At 44.1% G+C, this 24,392-nt stretch overlaps 1 protein-coding gene across 3 annotated transcripts in view; it reads left to right on the top strand.

Annotated features, from left to right (window-relative positions):
- LOXHD1 (lipoxygenase homology PLAT domains 1) overlaps positions 1-24,392 on the top strand; it is a gene marked incomplete at both ends in the record, with an annotated part of 200,986 nt that overhangs the window by 74,128 nt on the left and 102,466 nt on the right. For all 3 annotated transcript variants that reach the window (XM_082852690.1, XM_082852691.1, XM_082852692.1), the window contains 5 exons: positions 5,306-5,460; positions 6,875-7,035; positions 17,958-18,034; positions 20,221-20,417; positions 22,858-23,050. In XM_082852690.1, coding sequence (XP_082708816.1) covers positions 5,306-5,460; positions 6,875-7,035; positions 17,958-18,034; positions 20,221-20,417; positions 22,858-23,050 — 783 coding nt within the window. The remainder of the gene's footprint in view (positions 1-5,305; positions 5,461-6,874; positions 7,036-17,957; positions 18,035-20,220; positions 20,418-22,857; positions 23,051-24,392) is intronic.

Genomic DNA, 24,392 nt, shown 5'->3' on the forward strand with positions numbered 1-24,392 from the left:
GGCTATGAATATTCATGTAAAGTTTTTTTGTGGACATATGTTTTCATTTCTCTTGGATATATACCTATGAGCTGAATTGCTGGCTGTATGGTAATTCTGTTTTGAGTTTTGAGAAACTATCATTACTATTTTTCAAACAGCTGCACCATTTTGCATTTCCATCAGCAATGTATGAGAGTTCCAATTTCTCTACATCCCTGCCAACACTTGTTGTTCTTCTTTATTATTCTTTTTTGCTATTGTTTTGGCTATTCTGGGTTCCCTAAAATTCCATATGTATTTTAAAGACGGCTTGTCAATTTCTACGAACAAATCATTTAAGATCGTGATAGAGATTGCATTTTATCTGTAGATCAGTTTGGGAAGTATTGCCATCTTAACAATATTAAGTCTTCCAATCTGTGAACATCTTTAATTTCTTTCAACAGTTTTTTAGTTTGCAGAGCTTAAGCTTTTCACTTTTTTCTTTTTTATTGAGGTATAATTGACTTACAATGTTATATTTAGTTTCAGGTGTACAACATAATGATTCAATATTTGTATATATTGCGAAGTGATCACCACAGTAAGTCTAGTTAACATCCATCACAACACATTGTTACATAATTTTTTTCTTGTGATGAGAACTTTTAAGATCTACTGTATTAGCAATTTCAAATATGCAATATGGTATTATTAACCATAGTTGCCATGCTGTACATTACATCTCCATGACTTATTAATTGGTTTTCACTTGTTTTTAAAAATTTATTCATAACTATTTTATTCTTTTTTTGTCTTCTTTTTTTTTTTTTTTTTTTGTGGTACACGGGCCTCTCACTGTTGTGGCCTCTCCCATTGTGGAGCACAGGCTCCGGACGCGCAGGCTCAGCGGCCATGGCTCACGGGCCCAGCCGCTCCGTGGCATGTGAGATCTTCCCAGACCGGGGCACGAACCTGTGTCCCCTGAATGGGCAGGCGGACTCTCAACCACTGCGCCACCAGGGAAGCCCTATTTTATTCTTTTTGATGCTATTTTGAATGGAAATGTTTTCTTAATTTTTTTTTCAGATTGTTCATTGCAAGGTAATAGAAATACAGTTGATTTTGCTATATTGATCTTGTACTCCACAACTTTGCTGAACTCTTATTAGTTCTAATAGTTTTTAGTGAATTCCTTATGATTTTCAATATACAAGAACATGTCATCCATGAATAGAGATAGTTTTACTTCTTTCTAATCTGGAAACCTCGTTGCCTTGGCTAAAACCTCCAATACCGTGTTGAAGAGAAGTGGTGGGAGCAGAGATCCTTGTCTTGTTCCGGATCTTAGGGGGAAAGCATCCACTCTTTCACCATTAAATTGATGTCAGCTGTGGGTACTTCATAGATGACTTTTATGGGTTGATGAAGTTCCCTTTTATTCTTAGTTTGTTGATTTTTCATCATGAAAGAGTGTTGAATTTTGTCAAATGCTTTTTCTGAGTCTATTGAGATGATCATGTGATTTTTTTTTATTCTATTAATATGTTATATTACATTACTTGATTTTCAGAAATTTAACTTGTATCCCTGGGATAGATCCTACCTTGCCATGGTGTATAGTTCTTTTTTATGGGGCTGGATTTGTTTTGCTAATATTTTTTTGAGGATTTTTGCGTCTGTATTCGTAACATTGGTCTGTAGTTTTCTTTTCTTGTGGTATCTTTGTCTGGTTTTGGAGCAGGGATATGCTAGCCTCACAAAATGAGTTCAGAAGTGTTTCCTTCTACTTTATTTGAGAAGAATTGGTATTAATTCTTCTTTACATGTTTGGTAAAATTCAGTAGTGAAGACATCTAGGCCTGAGCTTTTCTTCATGTGTAGCTTTCTGAATTCTGATTCAATCTTTTACTTGTTATAAATTTATTCATATTGTCTATTTCTTCTTGAGCCATCCTTTTACTCTCAACCTATTTGTGTCTGAATCTAAAGTGTGTCTCTTCCATATATCAGATAGTTAGATGCATTATTTATTCTGCCAATCTCTGTGTAATAAGGAGTATGACTTCTTTTTCATATTTGACTGCTGACAGCTTTCCAGTTACACCAGTAGCTTTCTGCCTCATGTCTGGGCAATTTGGTAAGAAAGCCTGGATGCTCCCTTCCTTCACACTTGTGGAATGTTCAAGCCATACAAGGACCCATGTGAAGAAACTCTCACCCCTTAACCACCATAAAATGTCAAACCAGTCATCCCTCTCTGCTGTCTCCAGCCATTTTTGGACCTGCTTGAGGGCCTATCATGCTCTCCCCAGAACTGCTCATTATGTGAATAATCATTTTATATTCACTCTTGGTACATGCATGGTATCATCAGCCTTGATAGCTGAGCAAATTTGGAGTAGGGAGACCCATCCTTTCTCTGCAGGATTACCACCATATTTTGCCTTTTGATTGAAATATTTAGTCCATTTACATTTAATGTAACTACTAATATGGCAGGATTTATGTCTGCCATTTTGCTATTTGCTTTCTATATATCTTGTCTTTGTTGTTTCTTTATTCTTCCTTCTTTTGTGGTAAATAGATATTTTCTAGAATACCATTTTAGTTCCCTTGTTTCTTTATATATATATATATATATATATATATATATATATATATATATGTATATGTATATATAGTGAGAGTTATTTTTTTAGTAGGAAGAATTACACTTAGGGAATTATACCAGGGAATTACAATTAACATCTTAACTTATAACATTCTAGTTCAGATTAATACCAGCTTAATTTCAATAATATACAAAAACTGCTCCAGTGTAGGTTTCTTTTCACCTCCTTTGTGCTATATTGCCATACAGATTATATCTTTGTACATTATAAACCCACCAATGCAGTTTTATATTTATTGCTTTATGGAGTTGTCTTTTATATAAGATTTGAGAGGAAAAGAGTTACAAACAAAAATTAAAGTATACTGTCTATATATTTACCTAAGTCATTGCTTTTCCTGGTTCTCTTTATGTCTTTGGGTGTGTTCAAGTTACTGTTTAATGTCCAATGTGAAGAACTCCCTTTAATATTTCTTGTAGAGCAGGTCTGATGGTGATGAATTCTTTTAGTTTTTGTTTATCTGGGAATGCCTTAATATTCCCTTCATTTAAAAAAATAGACTTTTTAGGGCTTCCCTGGTGGCGCAGTGGTTGAGAGTCCACCTGCCGATGCAGGGGACATGGGTTCATGCTCCGGTCCGGGAAGATCCCACATGCCGTGGAGTGGCTGGGCGCATAAGCCATGGCCGCTGAGCCAGCACGTCCGGAGCCTGTGCTCCGCAACGAGAGAGACCACGACAGTGAGGGGCCCACATAACGTAAAAAAAAAAAAAAAAAAAAAAAAAAAAGACTTTTTAGAGCAGTTTTAGGTTCAGAGCAAAATCCCTCTGCTTCACTGACTGCTGCTTTTCATCTGAGTTGCTAGCTTCTCCTGGGCTTGACCTCTAATGTTGGTATCCCTCTATAGTCCTTGTCTGCATCCTCTCCATAGGGGATCTCATCTGGTCCTGTGACTTTCAATGGAATCTATATGCCTATGATGACCAAAGTCAGGTCAACGCTCCTGACCCTCCACACACATATTCAACTGCCATCTTGACCTCTTTTTATGATCATCTAATAAACATCTCAAATTTATAATGAATAAACAACCATTGATTTTTATTTCCAAACCCATCATTCTCCCCAAGTGTCCCTATGGCTTGTTGCTAACACTATTCACCTAGTTGTCCAAGCCAGAAACCTAGGAATTGTCCCTGGTTCTTCTCTTTCCCTCAATTGTCTATCCAGTCCATCACCAAGTACTGTTGTTTCTACCTCAAAAATGTATCTCTAATCTACCAACTTCTCTCCATCTCCACTGCACCCCCAGTCCTAGGCATCCTCCTCTCTTTTCTAGACTACTGTAATTATTCCACTAACTGGCCTCTCTGATTCACTCTTTCTTCCCCTACAATCAGTTCTCCACATGGCAGCCAAATGCTCTTTAAAACATAGATCAGACTAAGTTACTTCCTTGCCTAAAGCCCTATAAAGGCTTCCTGTTGTATTAAAAACAAAAACACAAAGGAAGCCACATGTCTTACCTTAACCCTGTCCACCTCTGGGCCTCATCTCATCCCCTCCTTCTCCCTCCACTCCAGCCATATTGGCCTTCTCTCTGCTCCTGAAACATAGCTGCTCATCTCCAAACTGGGGCTTCACACTTACCAGCACCCTCTTCTCTCACTATGCCTGTGGCTGGCTCCTATCACCAACATTTTAGTCCAAGCCTTGCCTCCTTGCAGCAAGCTTTTCTGCATCTCTAAATCATCTTCACCCCCTTACTGCACACCTCCCTACTTCCATCACGCCCTGTGGCATCACTCCATTATACTATCTTTGTTACAGATACAACTCAGAAATTTTCCTGTTCATGATTTATGATTTTACTGTCCATCTCTCCTCTCCACCCTTCCATTCTCAACTTTAATATAAGTGCCATTGAACAGGAGTCTGTCTTGCTCACTGCTGAATCCCTGCACCTAGAATAATGCCTGCCATTCACTAGGCTTCAGTAAACAGATATTGGGCAAAGGAATGAATGAATAAATGAATGAATTTCACTTTTAGCTTAGGAAGTAAGGCCTTATGTGCCAGATGCAGGTTTGCCTGCTCCACTGTACATTTTCAACATGGGAAGAAGATGCTGCCCTTCCCATAGCAGCTGCACTTTGTGCCTTTCTCTCTGCTTCTCTTCCTGGCATGTCCATAGCACTGGGGAGTTCTGAAGAGAAGGGAAGGCTCAGTTCTGGTTCAAAAGAAAAGTTATCTTACTTTTCTTAATAAGACAGGACTCATGAATTGGAGGACAACCTAAGGCAAAAAGTCTACTGGGTTGGATGGAATCAAGTGCCAAAATGTTTGAATTAGACCTGTGGTCCCCAAACACTGCCAACTCCACCAGAGTCCCCTGGGGGAGCTTGTAAATAATGCAGTTTTAGGGGTCCCACTCTGGAAACTAAGATTTGGGAAGTCTGAAGTGGTGCTCAGGAATCTGAAATCTTATAAAAGTTTCCCATGGGATTCTGACAGTTAGCCAGGATTGGGAACCTCTGGTCTGTCTGGGACAAGGGATTTGCAGATGAGCTGGCCCTTGACTGGTGTGAGGCAGCTGGCGGAATGAGCAAGGTCAGCCCAGATGAGAGCCGGGGGGAGAGGGGGAGGCAGTGCTCAGAGGTGGGGAGCAGCAGGGCCAGTGCTGGGAGCAGGGGGCTGCCAGCTAGTTGTGTCCCTCTCTCTGCCTGCCAGTGGCCCGGTACCGCGTGACAGTGTGCACTGGGGAACTTGAAGGTGCGGGAACAGATGCCAACGTCTACCTCTGCCTTTTTGGTGATGTGGGGGACACGGGGGAGCGGCTGCTCTACAACTGCAGGAATAACACCGACCTGTTTGTGAAGGGCAACGTAAGTTCCAGCAGTGCACCTCCCTCAGCCCCACCCCACCCCTTCCCATTCCCTTATCTTCCCTGCTCTAAATAGAGCTGATCACTGGTATTGGTGCCTCGGCCATCAGGGAGGCTGTCTCTGGGTGTGCGAACAGGGAACTACATGCATGACAGCCACCAGGCTCCTAAGACTGGGAGCTGGCCCACACCTTAGCTTTGAGAAGAGGGCAGAGCAGGAAGACACTTGGGGTGGGCAGGGAAGGAAGCTGGGTACCTTATGTGTGGACTGAAGGTCCCAGGCATGCTGAAAGCTGGGACACCTGAAGGAACATTGCATCTCCACTAGGCATGACCACTGGCGGCAACTTGTTCGTTTCCTTTTTGAAAGAGAAATCAGGAAAGACACTAAACATGGAAGTGGGAGAATTGGGTTCTATTCCTAGCCTCATTACAAACGTGCTGGGTGATCCCTTTGGTTTCCCCAACCATCACCTGGATTTACTGGGGAGGCTGTGTGAAACAATGGGGAAAGAGTCAGGATTGGGGCCAGACCCTCCATTCTCTGAGCCTCAGTTTCCTTGCGTCTGAAATGGGGGAAAGGATGCCTACTTGTGGCTGGCTGTTGTGAGGATTAGAGATGACAGATGTACTGCCTGCAGCAGACCTGGCCCTCAGCACACAGTAGGTGCTCAGTTAAGAGTCATAGTTCAATAATGTGAGACCCAAGTTTGCTCATCAGGTGAAGAGATTTGGTAAGCCTTGGTCCTCTCCTTCCTCTGCCACCTCTTCCTTAGCAAGGGCAGGGCAAGCCCTGGAATTCAAGTGGAGGTCTTTCTCCACCCTTTCCTACTCTTTTCTTTCTACATCTTCTGATTCCTTCCTTCATGAATCCCACCCTCGAGTTCCTGTTCCCAGAGGGCCCCAGGTACACTTGTGTAGACTTGGCAAGTCTGCAGCCCCTGCTGCATTCCTGCTGCTTCACTGGCAGGCAAAACTGTGAAATTAATAAGACCACTGGTCCCCCTAATCATTCCCTTTCTCAAAAGGGAGCCAATGTCCTTCTGTAGCAAGGAGCCAGAGGAGATTAACCAAGGAATTAATTCATGAAAAATGGTTAGTGACTGATAACAGCTTAATGTATTAATCCTCCTAGGGGATTTGCCTTTTAAAAGGAGATCACAGGGAATGGCCATCGTTTATCCAAAAATACAGATCTCAGTTGTTGGGAACTTGACATCGAACATAGTCCAGTGGGAGAAATTGAGGGAGAGGTGCAATTTGTTCTTTATGGGTAGCCCCTGGCCCACCTGTGAAAGACCAATAGCCCAACCCATTGGCTATGGCTTTTAGGATTTCTGGGCCTGTGTCTTCCCTTGGTGTTTGGGTCCCAGGGGAGCCACCGTCTAACTGGCCTTGCTGTCTTCCCCACAAAGGCCGATGAGTTCACCATTGAGTCCGTCACCATGCGGAAGGTAAGGCGGGTGAGGGTCAGACACGACGGCAAAGGCAGCGGCAGTGGCTGGTTCCTGGATCGGGTGCTGGTGAGAGAGGAGGGGCAGCCCGAGAGCGACAACGTGGAGTTCCCTTGTCTCAGGTACATGAGTCCTGTCTGTTTTGATTTTCTCCAGCTTAGGTTATGGGCCTTAGTTTTGGGAAGACTCAGCCTATTCCAGGTGCAGGGAGCAAAATCATAGCTTAAGGATATAGTTGGTCCAGAAGAAGAGGTGGCCCTGCTGGTGGCACTTAGACCTGGGCCTCATATCCCTGCCACCCCCAGCACACACAGGTGACGGAACAACAGCACTGGTGTCCCAGTGTGGTGCTGCTACGAAGTCTATTAATTACCGAAATGCTGGCATTTTTCAGTGATAAAATATGACAACTTCAGACTTTAACTGAGAGTTACCTCAGAGGCTTTGTTACATGCTGAACTAAACTTTTGAATTAAAGGCGGGTTTTTTCCCCATTTGGACGGCCTTCTACCACATCTTTTCCCTTTTAATATCTTGTCAAGATATTTTACTTTGTTTTCATTTCCTTATCCCAGCTTACTAGTGAGGTAAAGTTTCTTTTCTCTTTTGTCTTAAGCATTTGGATTTCTTTCACAGCCAGTTTGGGCTCTATCAAACGTTCCTGATAGAGACATTTCTATAATGAGGAACAATACCAGCATTGTTTGTGCTGTCTGGTTGGCCATTCCCATTCACCCGTAGCAATGTCTGGGAGGTACACGCTTAACTGGAGCTTTGGATCAATGAGGCTCTGCAAATCCCAGGCCCAAGCTGAGTCTTGCACCTATGGACGAGGTGCTGCGTGCGTGTCCAAGGTCACTTCCTTAGGGCTGGCCCAGGCTTCTCGCCTAAGGGCAGCCCTCCTCGGAGTGGGTGGGGGCAGGTTGCCTAACAGCCCGGCAGCGAATGCATTGCTCTTTCTCTACCAGGCACACAGACGCACTCGTGCACACATGTGCATGCAGACACATTTGCTACAGCTGATTTGCTTACCACCACACCAGCTCAGGAAGAGCAGCTTCCCAGCTATGGGGGGCCACTGGGGCAATCCCAGGGCACAGTGATTGTGAAATGTTTTTGTCCATGACAAAGGCATCTACAGTCTTCCAAGTATGGCCACTGTTAGTATTAAGAGGATTACATTGGAAAGATAGGTAATGATGCAGGCAGTTCCAAGTCAGTGGCACTAATAGACAGAAAGAGGCTCCGAGTAAGGGTTGGGGAGCCAGGGAAGGCTTCTCAAGAGAGGCAGACAGGACCTGGGCCTGGAAGGAAGATGGGAGAGTGAATGGATGGTGAAGAGAAGGGAGGGTGGGTCATCCAGGCTGGAGAAGTGGTGAGAGGCATGGGACTGAGGAGGGGGTTCGCAGAGGTTGGTAAGGGCTGCCTGGCACATGGGGAGGGAGCAGGAAGAAGGAGGGGGTGGGAGAGTTCTGGTCTCTCCTCAACACTGACCCGTTTGCTCCCTGCTGGACCCGGAGGCTGCCTGGCTGGGATGCTGGATGGACCAGGCTTCCTTGTTTTATTGCCATCCACTCAAAAGATATTTATGAAGCATTTATATATGCTTTCCCCCTGTCTTCATGAAGTTTGTTGTCTGGAAGGGAACTAAACAATAAGCAGACGAATACACTAAGAAAGCCACAATTGCTAACTTTGAGGAGTGGGCTGGAGGAAACGCACAGTGGTGGCAGCAGCTGCTGGAGAGGCCACACTGAGATGGAGAGGGTGGGTCAGAGATGGAGAAGGTGGGTGGGTCTGTCTTCATGGGGACATTTAGGCTGACTTCTTGCAGGATGAAAAGGAGAGTGCCAGGGGAAAGAGCTTGAGGGTTCTAGAACTCCAATGAGACCAAAGCAGGTGGACAAAGGAGAAAGCCACCTGGTGGGGTCAGAGGTGGGCAGAGGCCCATATCAGGAGGGCTTGGTGGGGCTCTTCCATTTTGGGTAGTTCCCTCTGGTTTCTGCGTGGAGGACAGGTGGTAGGGAGTCCAGAGAGGAAACAGAATGGCAGGAGGTGTTGTGGGGTCCATGACGGTATGTATTAGTTTGCTAGGGCTGCTGTAACAACGTACCACAAACTGAGTGGCTTAAACAGCAGAATTTTGCCTCGTAGTTCTGGAGGCCAGAAGTCCAGACTCAAGGTGTTGGCAGGACCATGCTCTCCCGAAGGAGCTCTGAACAGGGTCTGCTCCACGCCTCTCAGCTTGTGGCAACCGCAGGCGTTCCTGGGCTTGTAGATGGCCATCTTCTCCCTCTGTCTTCACATTGTCTGCCCTCTGTATGTGTCTGTCTCTGTGTCCAGATTTCCACTTTTTATAAGAATATCAGTCATTTTAGATGAGGGCCCACCTTAATGACCTCATTTTAACTCAATTACCTCTGTGAGGACACTATTTCCAAATAAAGTCACATTCGGAGGTACTAAGGTTAAGGCTTCAACAGATCTTTCCTTGTGGGGGGACACAATTCAGCCCGTAACTTGGCAGCCTGGCCCCAGGTGGTGGCAGCCAAGGTGGGGGGAAGGGCTACACCACAGGTGGATCCTGGAGGTGGAGTTCATAGGACCTGCCACTAAGAGAGAGGAGAACTGGAGACCCCAGGTCTCTGCCTTCAGTAGGTGGGCAGAGGTCACCCTCTCTACCGAAATGGGAAGCCTGGGGAGTGAGGGCTGAGGGTTGGGGATGGGTGGACTCTGCAGGTCCAGTGGGGCCATGTTAGTTTTGAGATGCTTGTGCATCAAGTAGGCAGAGTCAGGCCTTGAGAAATAAATTCAGGAAATGAGAGCATAGAGATGGAATTTAAAGTCAGGGAAATGGAGGGGATCCTTTAGGGAGAGTGTGGATAAAGAAAATGAGGACTGAGCCCTGGGACAGGTGAGGAAGAAGAGGGGGAATGTGAAAAGGGGATGAGGAAGAAGTCTGAGTGTCCACACTGGCTGAATTGCCACGAGCGTGGTGCAAGGGCCAGGAATCTGGCCACCTACCTGCTATGTGACTTTGGGCAAAACTCTTAACTTCTCTGGTCTTCTGTGCCTTCCCAACCAGCAAGTGTCTTACGGTGATTATGAGGGTGAAATCCGGTTGCACTTTGAAAGGAGCCAAGTCTGCTGATGACACAGGCGATGCTGTTGCTGCTGGTGATTGTAGGGCTGACTAGGAGCTGAAGCCTCTGACATACCCCAGGGCTCTCCATGCCCCCAAACACTTAAGAATTCACACAGTTTTTAGAAAAATGGATTCTTTTTTTTTTCCCCTGATCTATACAGTAGGTCTTTGTTGGTAATCCTTTTTAAATACAGCAGCATGTACATGTCAATCCCAAACTCCCTAACTATCCCTTCCCTCCACCCTTCCTCTCCAGTAACCATAAGTTCATTCTCTAAGTCTGTGAGTGAGTCCATTTCTGTTTTGTAAATACATTCATTTGTATCATTTCTTTTTAGATTCCTCATATAAGCGATATCATATGATATTTTTCTCTGTCTGACACTTCATTCAGCATTACAATCTCTAAGTCCATCCATGTTGCTACAAATGTCATTATTTCATTCTTTTTTATGGCTGAGTAATATTCCATTGTGTATATGTACCACATCTTCTTTATCCATTCATCTATCGATGGACATTTAGGTTGCTTCCGTGTCTTGGCTATTGTAAACAGTGCTGCAATGAACATTGGGGTGCATGTATCCTTTAGGACCATGTTTTTCTCCAGATAAATGCCCAGGAGTGGGATTGCAGGGTCATATGGTAGCTCTATTTTCAGTTTTTTAAGGAAACTCCATACTGTTCTCCAGAGTGGCTGTACCAATTTACATTCCCACCAACAGTGTAGGAGGATTCCTTTCTCTTCACACCCTCTCCAGCATTTATTGTTTGTGGATTTTTTGATGATGGCCATTTTGACTGGGGTGAGGTGATATCTCATCGTAGTTTTGATTTGCATTTCTTTAATCATTAGCGATGCTGAACATCTTTTCATGTGCCTCTTGGCCATCTGTATGTCTTCCTTGGAAAAATGTCTATTTAGGTCTTCTGCTCATTTTTTGATTGGGTTGTTTGTTTTGATGATATTAAGCAGCATGAGCTGTTTGTAAATTTTGGAGACTAATCTCATGTCGGTCCCATCATGCGCAAATATTTTCTCCCAGTCTGTGGGTTGTCTTTTCATTTTGTTTATGGTTCCCTTTGCTGTGCAAAAACTTTTGAATTTAATTAGGTCCCATTTTTAAATTTTTGTTTTTATTTCCATTACTCTGGGAGACGGATTGGAAAAGATATTGCTGTGATTTATGTCAGAGAGTGTTCTGCCTATGTTTTCCTCTAAGATTATTACAGTGTCCAGTCTCACATTTAGGTCTTTAATCCATTTTGAGCTTATTTTTGTGTATGGTGTTAAATAATGATCTAATTTCATTTTTTTACATGTAGCTGTCCAGTTTTCCCAGTACCATTTGTTGAAGAGACTTTCTTTCCACCATTGTATAGTCTTGCCTCCTTTGTCATGGATTTATTGACCATAGGTGCGTGGGTTTATTACTGGACTTTCTATCCTGTTCCATTGATCTATAGGTCTATTTTTGTGCCAGTACCATACTGTTTTGATGACTATAGCTTTGTAGTATAGTCTGAAGTCAGGAAGCCTGATTCCTCCAGCTCCATTTTTCTTTCTCAAGATTGCTTTGGCTATTCGGGGTCTTTTGTGTCTCCATACAAATTTTAGGGTTTTTCTGTTCTAGTTCTGTGAAAAATGCCATTGGTAATTTGATAGGGATTGTATTGAATCTGTAGATTGCCTTGGGTAGTATAGTCATTTTCTCAATATTTAATCTTCCAATCCAAGAGCATGGTATATCTTTCTATCCGTTTATGGCTTCTTCAATTTCTTTCATCAGCATCTTATAGTTTTTGGAGTACAGGTCTTTTGTCTCCTTAGGTAGGTTTATTCCTTAGGTCTTTTGTCTCCTTAGGTATTTTATTCTTTCTGATGCAATGGGAAATGGGATTGTTTCTTGACTTTCTCTTTCTGATCTTTCATTGTTAAAGTATAGAAATGCAACAGATTTCTGTGTATTAATTTAGTAGCCTGCAACTTTCCCAAATTTATTGATGAGCTCTAGTAGTTTTCTGGTAGCATCTTTAGGCTTTTCTATGTATAACATCATGTCATCTGCAAGCAGTGACTGTTAACTTCTTCTTTTCTAATTTGGATTCCTTTTATTTCTTTTTCTTCTCTGCTGTAGTTAGGGCTTCCAAAACTATGTTGAATAAAAGTGGTGAGAGTGGGCATCCTTGTCTTATTCCTGATCTTAGAGGAAATGCTTTCAGCTTTTCACCATTGAGTATGATGCTAGCTGTAGGTTTGTTGTATATGGCCTTTATTACATTGAGGTAGGTTCCCTCTATGCCCACTTTCTGGAGAGTTTTTATCATAAATGGGTGTTGAATTTTGTCAAAAGCTTTTCCTGTATCTTTTGAGATGATCATATGGTTTTTATTCTTCAATTTGTGGATGTGGTGTATCACATTGACTGATTTGTGGATATTGAAGAATCCTTGCACCCCTGGGATAAATCCCACTCAATCATGGTGTATGAGCCTTTTAATGTATTTTTGGATTTGAATTGCTAGTATTTTGTTGAGGATTTTTGCATCTATGTTCATCAGTGATATTGGCCTGTAAATTTCTTTTCCAGTTGTATCTTTGTCTGGTTTTGGCATCAGGGTGATTATGGCCTCATAGAATGAGTTTGGGAGTCTTCGTTCCTCTGCAATTTTTGGGAAAACTTTCAGAAGGATAGGTGTTAGCTCTTCTCTAAATGTTTGATAGAATTCTCCTGTGAAACCATCAGGTCCTGGACTTTTGTTTGTTGGGAGTTTTTAAATTATAGTTTCAATTTCAGTGTTTGTGAGTGGTCTGTTCATATTTTCTAATTCTTCCTGGTTCAGTCTTGGGAGACTGTACCTTTCTAAGAATTTGTCCATTTCTTCCAGGTTGTCCATTTTATTGGCATACAGTTGCATGTAGTAGTCTCTTGTGATCCTTTGTATTTCTGTAGTGTCAGTTGTAACTTCTCCTTTTTCATTTCTAATTTTATTGATTTGAGTCCTCTCCCTTTTGTCCTTGATGAATCTGGCTAAAGGGTTATCAATTTTGTTTATCTTTTCAAAGAACCAGCTTTTTGTTTCATTGATCTTTGCTATTGTCTTCCTTGTCTCTATTTCATTTATTTCTGCTCTGATCTTTATGATTTCTTTCTTTCTACTGACTTTCAGTTTTGTTTGTTCTTCTTTCTCTAGTTGCTTTGGGTGTAAGGTTAGCTTGTTTATTTGAGATTTTTCTTGTTTCCTGAGGTAAGATTGTATTGCTATAAGCTTTCCTCTTAGAACTGCTTTTGTTGTATCCCATAGGTTTTGGATGGTTGTGCTTTCATTTTCATTTGTCTCTAGGTATTTTTTTATTTCCTCTTTTATTTCTTCAGTGATCCATTGGTTGTTAACTAGCAAATTGTTTAGCAGCAAATTGTTTAATCTCCACATGTTTGTGTTTTTGATAGTTTTTTTTTCTTGTAGTTCATTTCTAATCTCATAGCATTGTGGTCGGAAAAGATGCTTCATATGATTTCAATTTTCTTAAATTAACCAAGGCTTGCTTTGTGGCCCAGGATGTGGTCAATCCTGGAGAATGTTCCATGTACACTTTAGAAGAAAGTGTAATCTGCTGTTTTGGGATGCAATGTCCTATAAATATCAATTAAATCTATCTGGTCTATTTTGTCATTTAAAGCTTGTGTTTCCTTATTAATTTTCTGTCTGGATGATCTGTCCATTGATAAAAATGGAGTGTTAACATCCCCCACTGTTATTGTGTAACTGTCAATTTCTCCCTTTATGGCTGTTAGTATTTGTCTTATATGTTGAGGTGCTCCTATGTTGCATGCATATATGTTTACAATTGTTATATCTTCTTCTTGGGTTGATCCCTTGATTGTTATGTAGTGTCCTTCTTTGTCTCTTATAACCGTCTTTATTGTTAAGTCTATTTTGTCTGTTATGAGTATTCTACTCCAGATTTCTTTTTTTTTTTTTCCCAGCTTTCTTTTGAATTCCATTTGCATGGAAGACCTTCTTCCATATCTTCACTTTCAGGCTGTATGTGTCCCTAGGTCTGCTGTGGGTCTCCTGTAGACTGCATACACATGGGTCTTGTTTTCAAATCCATTCAGCCAGTCTATGTCTTTTGGTTGGTGCATTTAATCCATTCACACTTAAGGTAATTATTGATATGTGTATTGCTATTGCCATTTTCTTAATTGTTTTGGGTTTCTTTTTGTAGGTCTTTTTTCTTTCCTTCCTCTTTTGTTCTCTTCTCTTGTGGTTTGATGACCATCTTTAGTGTTGTGTTTCTGTTGCTTTTTCTTTTGTGTGTGTATATCTATTGTAGTTTTGGGTTTGCTGTTCCCATGATGTTTTGATATAGCAGTCTATATATGTACAAGGTTGTTTTAAGTTGCTAGTCTCTTTCCCACCTAGAGGAGTTCCTTTAGCATTTGTTGCACAGCTGGTCTGGTGGTGCTGAATTCTCTTAGCTTTTGCTTGTCTGTAAAGCTTTTGATTTCTCTGTCGAATCTGAATGAGATCCTTGCCAGGTAGAGTAGGCTTGGTTGTAGGTACTTCCCTTTCATCGCTTTAAATATATCTTGCCACTCCCTTCTGGCTTGTAGAGTTTCTGCTGAGAAATCAGCTGTTAAACTTATGGGAGTTCCCTTGTATGTTATTTGTCGTTTTTCCCTTGTTGCTTTTAATAATTTTTCTTTGTCTTTAATTTTTGTCAGTTTGATTACTATGTGTCTCAGTGTGTTTCTCCTTGGGTTTATCCTGCCTGGGACTCTCTGCACTTCCTTGACTTGGGTGGCTATTTCCTTTCCCATATTAGAGAAGTTTTTGAGTATAATCTCTTCAAATATTTTCTCGGGTCCTTTCTCTCTCTCTTTCCCTTATGGGACCCCTATAACGAGAATGTTGGTGCATTTAATGTTGTCCCAGATGTCTCTTAGGCTGTCTGCATTTCTTTTCATTCTTTTTTCTTTATTCTGTTCTGTGGCAGTGATTTCCACCATTCTGTCTTCCAGGTCACTTATCCGTTCTTCTGCCTCAGTTATTCTGCTATTGATTCCTTCTAGTGTAGTTTTTATTTCAGTTATTGTATTGTTCATCTCTGTTTGTTTGTTCCTTAATTATTCTAGGTTTTTGTTAAACATTTCTTGCATCTCCTCAATCTTTGCCTCCATTCTTTTTCTGAGGTCCTGGATCATCTTCACTATCATTATTCTGAATTCTTTTTCTGGAAGGTTGCCTATCTCCACTTCATTTAGCTGTTTTTCTAGTGTTTTATCTTATACCTTCATCTGGGACATAATCCTCTGCCTTTTCATTTTGTCTATCTTTCTGTGATTGTGTTTTTCATTCTGCAGGCTGCAGGATTGTAGTTCTTCTTGCTTCAGCTGTCTGCCCTCTGGTGGATGAGGCTATCTAAGAGGCTTAGAAAATGGATTCTGATATCTTGGTGAGGTGTGTGGTGATGGCATTTGCTGCTTCAGGACCCAGGAGGACTCTGAAGAACCTGGAGCTAGAACCTGGTCTCACAAACTGCTTCTTTCTTCACCTGAGCTATTATTTTACTCCCTGGGAGAGGAGAACAAACCAGGCCTATTTATCAGAACTTCTCTGCCAGGATCAGGGAGTGGTGAGCATCTTAGCTATGGTAGATGTGTGTGTGTTTATGTGTGTGTGTGTGTGCCTACGTGTGTACGTGTGTGTTTAGGTGCATGTGTTTATGTGTGTGTGCATGTGTTTATGTGTGTGCATGTGTTTGTGTGTGTGTTCATGTATGTACGTGTGTGTGCACACGTGTGCATACTTGCACATTTTTGTGAGCCCAGAGAAAGAGTAATAAAATCTCCAGCAGACTGGCTTATCCATTTAGCAACATCTCACTCTGAAACTGGGCTGAAGTGCTTGAAGCTGAAAGAAAATGACTATATTTGGAAATACCTATTAATATCCTGCAAGTATTTAGGTGGAAACTGAAATGACAAGTCATGGTTTCCTCTGCTGCTGGGGAGGGCCTGGGGATGGAGAAGTGGTGGAGAGAAAGAAGGGAGAGCAGATGGGATTTTGCGATGGCCAGTGGCCTGCTGACTATCCACCCTCCCTGTCCCTGTGAGCACACTGACAGGGCCACATCACTGCCTCCTCCTCCGTGGTCTCCAAGTCTGTGGGAGATGCTGCAGTGACCTCAGCAGGACAATCAGAGGTTGATTGAGGAGCTCTAGTCAGCACTCCCTTGCTCCCCAAAATCTCTCCCTTACCCTGTCATCAAAGCCATGAGTTTGTACCTTAATGTCTTATAATCTCAGACGGTTTTTGGTGTTCTAGATTCACAGCATGAAAGCTCATGGGAAGCATAACAACTTAATTGTCAGCTAGTGTTTTTTTTTAATTGAAGTATAGTTGATTTACAATATTGTGTTAGTCTCAGGTAGTGATTAAATTATATTTTTCAGATTACTTTCCATTATAGGCTATTACAGGATATTGAATATTGTTCCCCATGTTATACAGTAGATCCTGTTGCTTATCTATTTTATGTGTAGTAGTCAATGGTAGCTAACAGCCAGCTGATAGCAAGGTCCCATGGGAATGTAAGATCATGTACTTAGTTGGGGAGGGCAAGAGCGAAGAGATGTGAGAGACCACAGTGTTGCCTGAATTGACCCTGGGGAGGGGAGTAGTATATTGGCAGAGAGGACTGTGGTTTAGAGAAGCCTGAGCTCCATGTTGGGAGCGCTGGAGAGGAGACAGTGCTTTGACTTCCTTTGATAGGTTCTGTGGCCCAGGGATTGCCTCCTTCTAGGGAGTATAATAGGAGTGGGCTGCAAAGACAAGCACCAAGATGTAGACAAATGGTCAAGAAGCAAGTACCTTGGTTTCCCCATTGCCCTGGAGAACACTGAGGGTGCCTCTTCTTTTGCCATCAGCCCATATCACAGACTGTCTTGGGTACTGGGGCCTGGATAACTCGTGCTTGCACGATTGTCTGATTTCCCAGCCTGGGTCTCTGTGCTCTGTGGGAGCAGTGCTTTTCATGCAGATTGGTCCAATGTCTTTTTCACTGGCAGATGCCATGGCCCACTCCGACATATTGATGAGTCATAGCCCTCAAATCCCAGCCGTGCAGGGTCCAGACCCAGCTTCTCCTTGTTGGCAAATCTCATTCATCCTTGAGGACTCAGATCAGTGGCCCTTCACCATGAGCCCTTCTCACTTCTCTACACTTCTGTTGCACTTACTTTGGTTTAACATCCATCCTTGTCTTGGTCTCTGGTACCTCAGCCAGTCTGTCCTGCCTTCTTAACTAGACTGCAGGTTCTCCAGGGGCTGGGCTGTGTCTTATTCATCATAGTGCATATTCTCTGCCTTCTCCCCACCCCAGAGCTCTCATCACAGTGCCACGCACATGATGGACTCTTAGAAAAAGAGGTGGGTTGTTTTTTTTTATGATAACGATGACACAGGTGTTCATGGCTTTTAGGACAGACTCTTTACCATGATTACCGAGGTTCCACATCAAGTGACCCTGCCACCTCTCCAGCCTCATCTGCCAGCACTGCACCGTTCACTCGTTCCATTCCATCCACACTGGCTGTCCGTCTGCTCCTGGAGGCTCCACTCCGTCCTAGCATGTTGTTCACTCTGAATGTGCCTCCCTCCTCTCCTGGTTAACTCTTTGTCATCCTTCCAGTCTCAGCCAGATATCACCTCCCCAGGGCAGCCCTCCTTCCCTAGTCTGGGTTGGGATCCTTTGTTCTGAGCTCTGGTAGAACCATTTCCCTTTGCTGAGTTCAAAGCTCTGGCCTCCTGGTGACTCTGCATGAATTGTGTGATGGTTGGTTGTCAGGCTGCCCCACTCAAAGAGCTAACAGCCCCTCGTTTGCCCAGCAGGTGGTTGGACAAGGATAAGGATGATGGGCAGTTGGTCCGAGAATTGCTGCCCAGCGACAGCAATGCGACACTGAAGAGTAAGTCATCCTGAGGACAGGTGGTAGGTGTGCCCTGGGCAGGACAGACGCCCTCCCTTGGCTGCTTAGAAGGCAGTTGGGGAAAGCACATGCCCTTCACTCCACAGAGGCAGCACTGGGCAGGGTGGAGAGGAAGAGGCTCTGAGGGAGGATCTGGAAATCTGTCTGTCTGCGCTGTGCACACAGCTGCGTTATGGCCCTCAGTGTGGGACCCTGACGCATGTGGACCTCTGTCAATGACAGTAACAAGAGCAGTAACAGGCTAATGTTGCCCATTGCTGGGGGTACCTATCATTCAGGGCCTGGAGAGGATAAACACGTTTGGAAGGGACTGTACAATGAAAACATTGTTTTCAATGCCAAGAATTATCCTGGAGGCCTTACAGCTTTCTTTAATGGTGTTATTTCTTCAAGTGCCTTGGTTTGATCATGAGCATTAGACAAAGTTTAAAAGAAACATACCCAGAATCCTCAGTAATACCAACACCTCATTTCTTTTACAAGACCTCATATTTATCATTGATTATCTCATGTGAGCCCTGCGATAACCCCAGAAGGTAGGCAGAGCTGATGTTGTTATGCCCATTTGTCAGATGGGGACACATCTGGTGGAGCTAAATATCTTTGTAAGGTCAGATAGAAAATTGAAGAGTTGGAATTCTACATTCTCTGAATGCAGAATTACAGAATTTAAGAGCTGGGATGATCCTTAAGAGATGAACTAATGCCCCCATTAGACACACGACCCATGCCTGTGGCAAGGGGATCCCCTAGTACAGCCAGGTCTGCACCCAGCAGTGGAGCTGGTACCAGTGCCCAGGAGTCTGTTTCTCCCTGCCTTGCCCTTTCCACTCCAGCAAGCCCTGCTTTACCACATGGAAAGGACCCTTCAGGTTCTCCACTCCCAAGTCAGAGCTTTTGAAAGGATTTAGATGGAAAATGGTGTAAAGACGAGGTCTTTTTTTCTCAGTTCCTGCTATATCTTTACAGCAAGAAGGACAAAAGCCACTTCCTCGGTGCCCTCAGGTGTCCCTGGAGGAGCGGGTCTGGGCCATACCCACAGGTCTGGCCTCTACCAGGGCCTGGCGGGTCTGTAGGGCTGTTCCCGCAGCAGCTGTGCTCAGCTGCCTTTCTCTGAGTCTTTTTTGCCAGTGCTGGAAGGCCCCGAGACAGCCATGCACAGCGGGCCTTGGAACTAGCATCACTTGCCTTCTCAGTGCTTCCCTCCTCATTCCCAAGACCCATACCCTGCAACAAACCTATAGGACTTGGGGTCGTGGCTCAGGTTATCCCAGGACTTGCCTTTTACCAGGCCTTTGTATCCTCCCTTGTGGACAGACGATGAAGACCTTTCTAGGTCATAAGATGGAGTAGCATCAGCATGGCATTTCAGTTGAGAACGGGGCTGAACGGGGTCCATGTTAGGGTTTCCCTCATAACTGACTCCTTCTTCTTCTTTTTTTTAATATCTCCAACTATTTTATTTTAATATATAAACATCAATACATAATAACTCAAAGAAAGTAGTTGTGATTATTTCAATATCATGCCAGAAAATTTATTTGCTAAAACTCAGCTTCCATTTCTCAATTTTCTCAATTTTTAAAAAATGAATACAAGGTTACTTTCTTAAATGACTGTGTAAAACACAACTCTCAAATATGCTTAACGTTGAATGCCTAGTGTTTAATGCTAGGCTGTCTCCTTCTTAACTGTTGCCATCTTGAGCCAAATACATTATCTTCTGAAGCTCAAATTCCTCACCTGTAAAACCGAGGTCAGAACACTCAGCACTAACACCGTGTAAACGTGCTACACACTGTCTGCAGGGAGGTAGATGCTCCCTTTGCCTCAGTTTCTTCATCCGTCAGACAAGAAATTGCATGAGGTGTTGGCTTTAAATGCTTGTCTCTTACATTTTAGTATTCTTTGCAAGTCTTCCTGTTCCCAGTGCATTCACACCCCATGGGGCAGGCCAAGCAGGTATTAGAATTCTGATTTTGAGATGAGGGGGGCTGGCGGGAGCCACCCCCCAGTCTCAGGGTTACATAAAGAGAGCAAGACCCCGGGCTCCCAACCCCCAGCTGAGCGCCCCAGACCTGGTGGAACAGCCTCCTGCCCCACGCTCCCTCCCGCTCACCCTGCACTAAACCCTCCCTTCCTTCCTCCTGCCTTGGGCTGTTCAGACTTCCGCTATCACATCAGCCTGAAGACAGGGGACCTCCCTGGGGCCAGCACAGATTCTACAGTCTACATCAAGCTCTATGGGGACAAATCTGACACCATCAAGCAAGATCTTCTTGTCTCTGACAACAACCTGAAAGACTACTTTGAACGTGGCCGGGTGGATGAGTTCACCCTGGAGACCCTGAACATTGGACCCGTAAGTCTTCTTCCTGAGACCATGTGATGGCATCTTACCCGTTCACCTGCGTGTATCTGCACATGGATTCACACACACACACACACACACACACACACACACACACACACACACACTTGCAGACACACAGATGAACCCATTTTGAAGGAAAAAAATGACCAAGGGCATGGGTAGTGAAGTACGTTGTTTTCCAGTTATGACCTGGAGCAGCAGAAGACATGTGAACAGTGGTCAAGCTTCCAGAATCTCTTTGGGGCTTGAAGATGTATTCTTAGTGGCTGTAATCCCAACATTTCCTTTACCTCCATAGCCAGGACTGATGGACCTGGGTCCCAAACACTGGAGAAGGGGACTGTGGTGTACAGGGAAGGAAGAGAGGAGGAAAAGCTGTGAAGAGGGACTGAAAATACTTCCCAATTCCAAACTAGAGTGTGTATCAGAGTGACGCTCAGGAAGCGTGTTTCAGTGTTTACTCCCAGGCCACACCTGAGAGACTCTGCCTTAGAGGATGGGGCCCCCAAGGGTCTCCCTCCATCATGTCTCCAGGTGGCCCTGCTGCGAGGGGTCTGAGCACTTCACCTGGAGAAGTGTGGATCTGACTGCCTGCACTCAAGTGTTGGAGACTTTTCTAGAAATGTCTGAGCTGGGCTTCATGTTTTCACCTGCCCGTCTCAGGAGGTGGCTTGTGGAAACTGAGAGGGTTACAACCTCCCCTTTGCTAACCCCTTCCCCTCTTGGTGAGCCTCACCTTATTTCAGGTGCTCTGGGGAATGATCTCATGTCAGTCATTTATATCTTGAAGGTAATGAGCTTAAATCAAGATTTTCCTTGATCAAAATGTATTTACATTTTAAGCTGAATTAATAATTGTAGACTGAAATGCTGTTTGCATTACTAAGGATTTCTGGCAACAGCCAACAGATAAATGAGACATCTGAGCGATGGGGGAGGGCGTTAGGGCCCTTCTCGTGTTTCTGAAACCCCCTCAACAAACAGTGTGGCCAAGAGGGTGGGAGCGTGGTTTCGGGCTGCCGACTGCCTGGGTCTGAAGCCCAGTGTTTCCACGTACCTGCCGTGTGCAAGTTACTTCATCTCTGTTTGCCTCAGTTTCCTCATTACTATCAAAAGGGATCCCAATGAGATTGTTGTAGCATTAACTATGTTAGCAACACCCACATGCAGTAGTGTGTTCAATAAACACTAGCTGTTATTGACTGAACCAGTGCTCACGTTATTGACTGAACCAGTGCTGGCCGTTGTGGAACTGACAGGCAGTCCCTGCCATTAAGGTGCTTTCTGTCACATCAGGTAGAAAATACCTGTCCCAGTCTTTGCTCTGTCACAGTCCCAGCACCACAGAAAGACAACGAAGCTCTCCCGTGCCCCTTGGCACACACCCCAAAGGCTCTCAGGCTGTGTCTGTAGATATAGTTGGTCTCCTTCCCACAATTCCAGGGGATCGGGCTACATGCACTCAGCTGCAATAGTGCTTCCGTTACCAGCTGCAAAGGTGCACTTAGTATGCAAAAGAGTGAGAGTAAGGCTTACAGGGACAATTTTCTAAACCTAGCCTTTGGGCACCAGACTCACGGCAAGCGTCACTCCTCCAAACCACCACGAAGAGGATCTAGGGGGTGCTGGAAGAGATCTCAAAGGCCATTTGATAATTCCATCTGATGTTAGAATTGCCCTGCATACAGCATTTCAAAAAAAACATAAAAGTCATTTGAATGTTGAAGAGCTAGGTACATTTAAGGATGGTAACATGATCATTTATGCACTCATCTATGTTACTTGTGGGCAAAGATTAACATAAAATATAAAATAGTGAAGCAACTGAACTATGGAGTATTATAGGGAAAAAGTGCACTTCAGTGCTGAGAGTGAGAGGAGGAATTGGACACAGAATGACAGAGCCCTAAGAGGTTGTCTGCATATTCTATCACCTGTAGGATGGGTGTGTCGAAGAAGACATGTAAAAATACGTACAGTAGTGGATGGTTTAAAACAAAACAAAGCCAAATCACCAGCGTGGCTGTCAGAAGCTGTTGGTTAATATTCTGAACGTTTGCTTTCTCGTGCATTCACCGCATTCTTAGGAAGTCCGCCACCTAACTTTCAGTACATACTGGAGCTTTCAAAGCTCCTGCCACACCTGTTCCCACCCTTGTTTCTCACAATGTACCCAGGAGGTGAGCTGGACTAAAGACTTGAGGACAGAGGCTCCAGGCGGCAGAGGTGGTGCCCTGGTGCCCTGGCTGGCTGGCGGCAGGCAAGCCTGGGACCCAGCCTCCTCCTGCTAAGCCTGCGCCTCCCAAGGAACTGGAGACCGGGTTGAGGAGGGCCATTTGTGCCGGTGTTTGGGGGTGGGTAGGGATGGAGGGATGAAGGTTTCTACACAGTGGCTCCTTGCTCACTTGCACCCTGGGTTTCCTTCCAGATCAACCGGCTGGTGGTCGGGCACGACAACACGGGCATGAACGCCAGCTGGTTCCTGGGCAGCATCCAGATCCATGTGCCCCGACAAGGCAAGCAGTACATCTTCCCTGCCAACCGCTGGCTGGACAAGAACAAGGCCGATGGGCGCCTGGAGGTGGAGCTGTACCCCAGCGATGTCGTGGACATCCAGAAACGTACGGAGGTGGCCATGGCGGGACTGTCAACAATGTTCCCCGTAGGGTGGGGCAGCAGGGAAGGAGGAGGGACTGTGGGCGACTTGGGTCTTGTCTCAAAGGGGGGAAGCTTCCAGTTGTCCCTGGTACCAGGGTTCTGGGAGGGAAACGGGGCTCCTTTTACAGATGAGGAGACTGAGGACTCAATGGATAAAACATTTTTTGGGGGGATAAAGGCAGCAAATGACTTTATTAAGAAATATACTTTCTGCGAATTCCCTGGAGGTCCAGTGGTTAGGACTCCATGCTTCCACTGCAAGGGACATGGGTTCCATCCCCGGTCAGGGAACTAAGATCCCACATGCTGCGTGGCGCGGCCAAAAAAAGGAATATAGCTTGTCAGCTCTGTGTTCAAGAGGAGTTTGAGAAATAGTCTTCCCCCCGGGAAGATTGGGGAGGAGATAAGCTGTTTATTCATTTATTTATTCAATAAATATACATTGAATGTTTTTCTGTGCCAGCGCTGCCCTAGGCTTTGCAGAGGCAGCCATGAGCAAAACAGACCATTCAACGTATATTTATTGAATATGTATTTTTATTGAATGTGCACATGCATGCACACACACAATCCCCTCCTTCCAGCCTTCAATAATCAATATTTGATTTGTACATATTATAACCATGTAAATATTCTTCACTACTGACACCTACTTATAACAATTAAATTTAATTTTTAGACAACTTTTTGTTTTTTCTGGAGTTAATAATAGCCTCATTTATTCATTAGCAGAGTTTTCGATATACCCATCTATATTTCTATATACCCATCTGTATACCCACCTATCTGCATTAGTGTGCTAGGGCTACCATAAAAAATATCACAGACTAGGTGGCTTAAGCAACAAAAATGTGTTTTCTCCCGGTTCTGGAGGCTGGAAGTCCAAGATCAAGGTGTCAGCAGGTTGGGTTTCCTCTGTCCTGGGCTTGCAGATGGCCACCTTCTCACTGTCTCTCACAGGGTCTTCCTGTGTGCATGTGCATGTCTGTGTCCCAATCTCTTCTTACAAGGACACCAGTCATTGGATTGGGACCCACCTTAATGGCCTCATTTTAACTTAATCACCTCTATGAAGGCCCTGTCTCCAAATACAGTCACATTCTGAGATACTACGGGTTAGAGTATCAGCATATGCATTTTGGGGGTACACAATTCTGCCATTACACCATCTTATCTCCATCTTCCCAATAGAACTAAAATTCTTTTCATATGTTCAAACCCAACAGGAATTCTGTTGGTTTCCTCTCTGTACTCTTCTCCCCCACTCCCTGTCTCAAGGGAGACTCTGTCCTGTTCTCTAGGCTG

The sequence above is a fragment of the Leucopleurus acutus genome (assembly GCF_964270905.1).
Source record: "Leucopleurus acutus genome assembly, chromosome: 13".
In the NCBI taxonomy this organism is placed as follows: domain Eukaryota; kingdom Metazoa; phylum Chordata; class Mammalia; order Artiodactyla; family Delphinidae; genus Leucopleurus; species Leucopleurus acutus.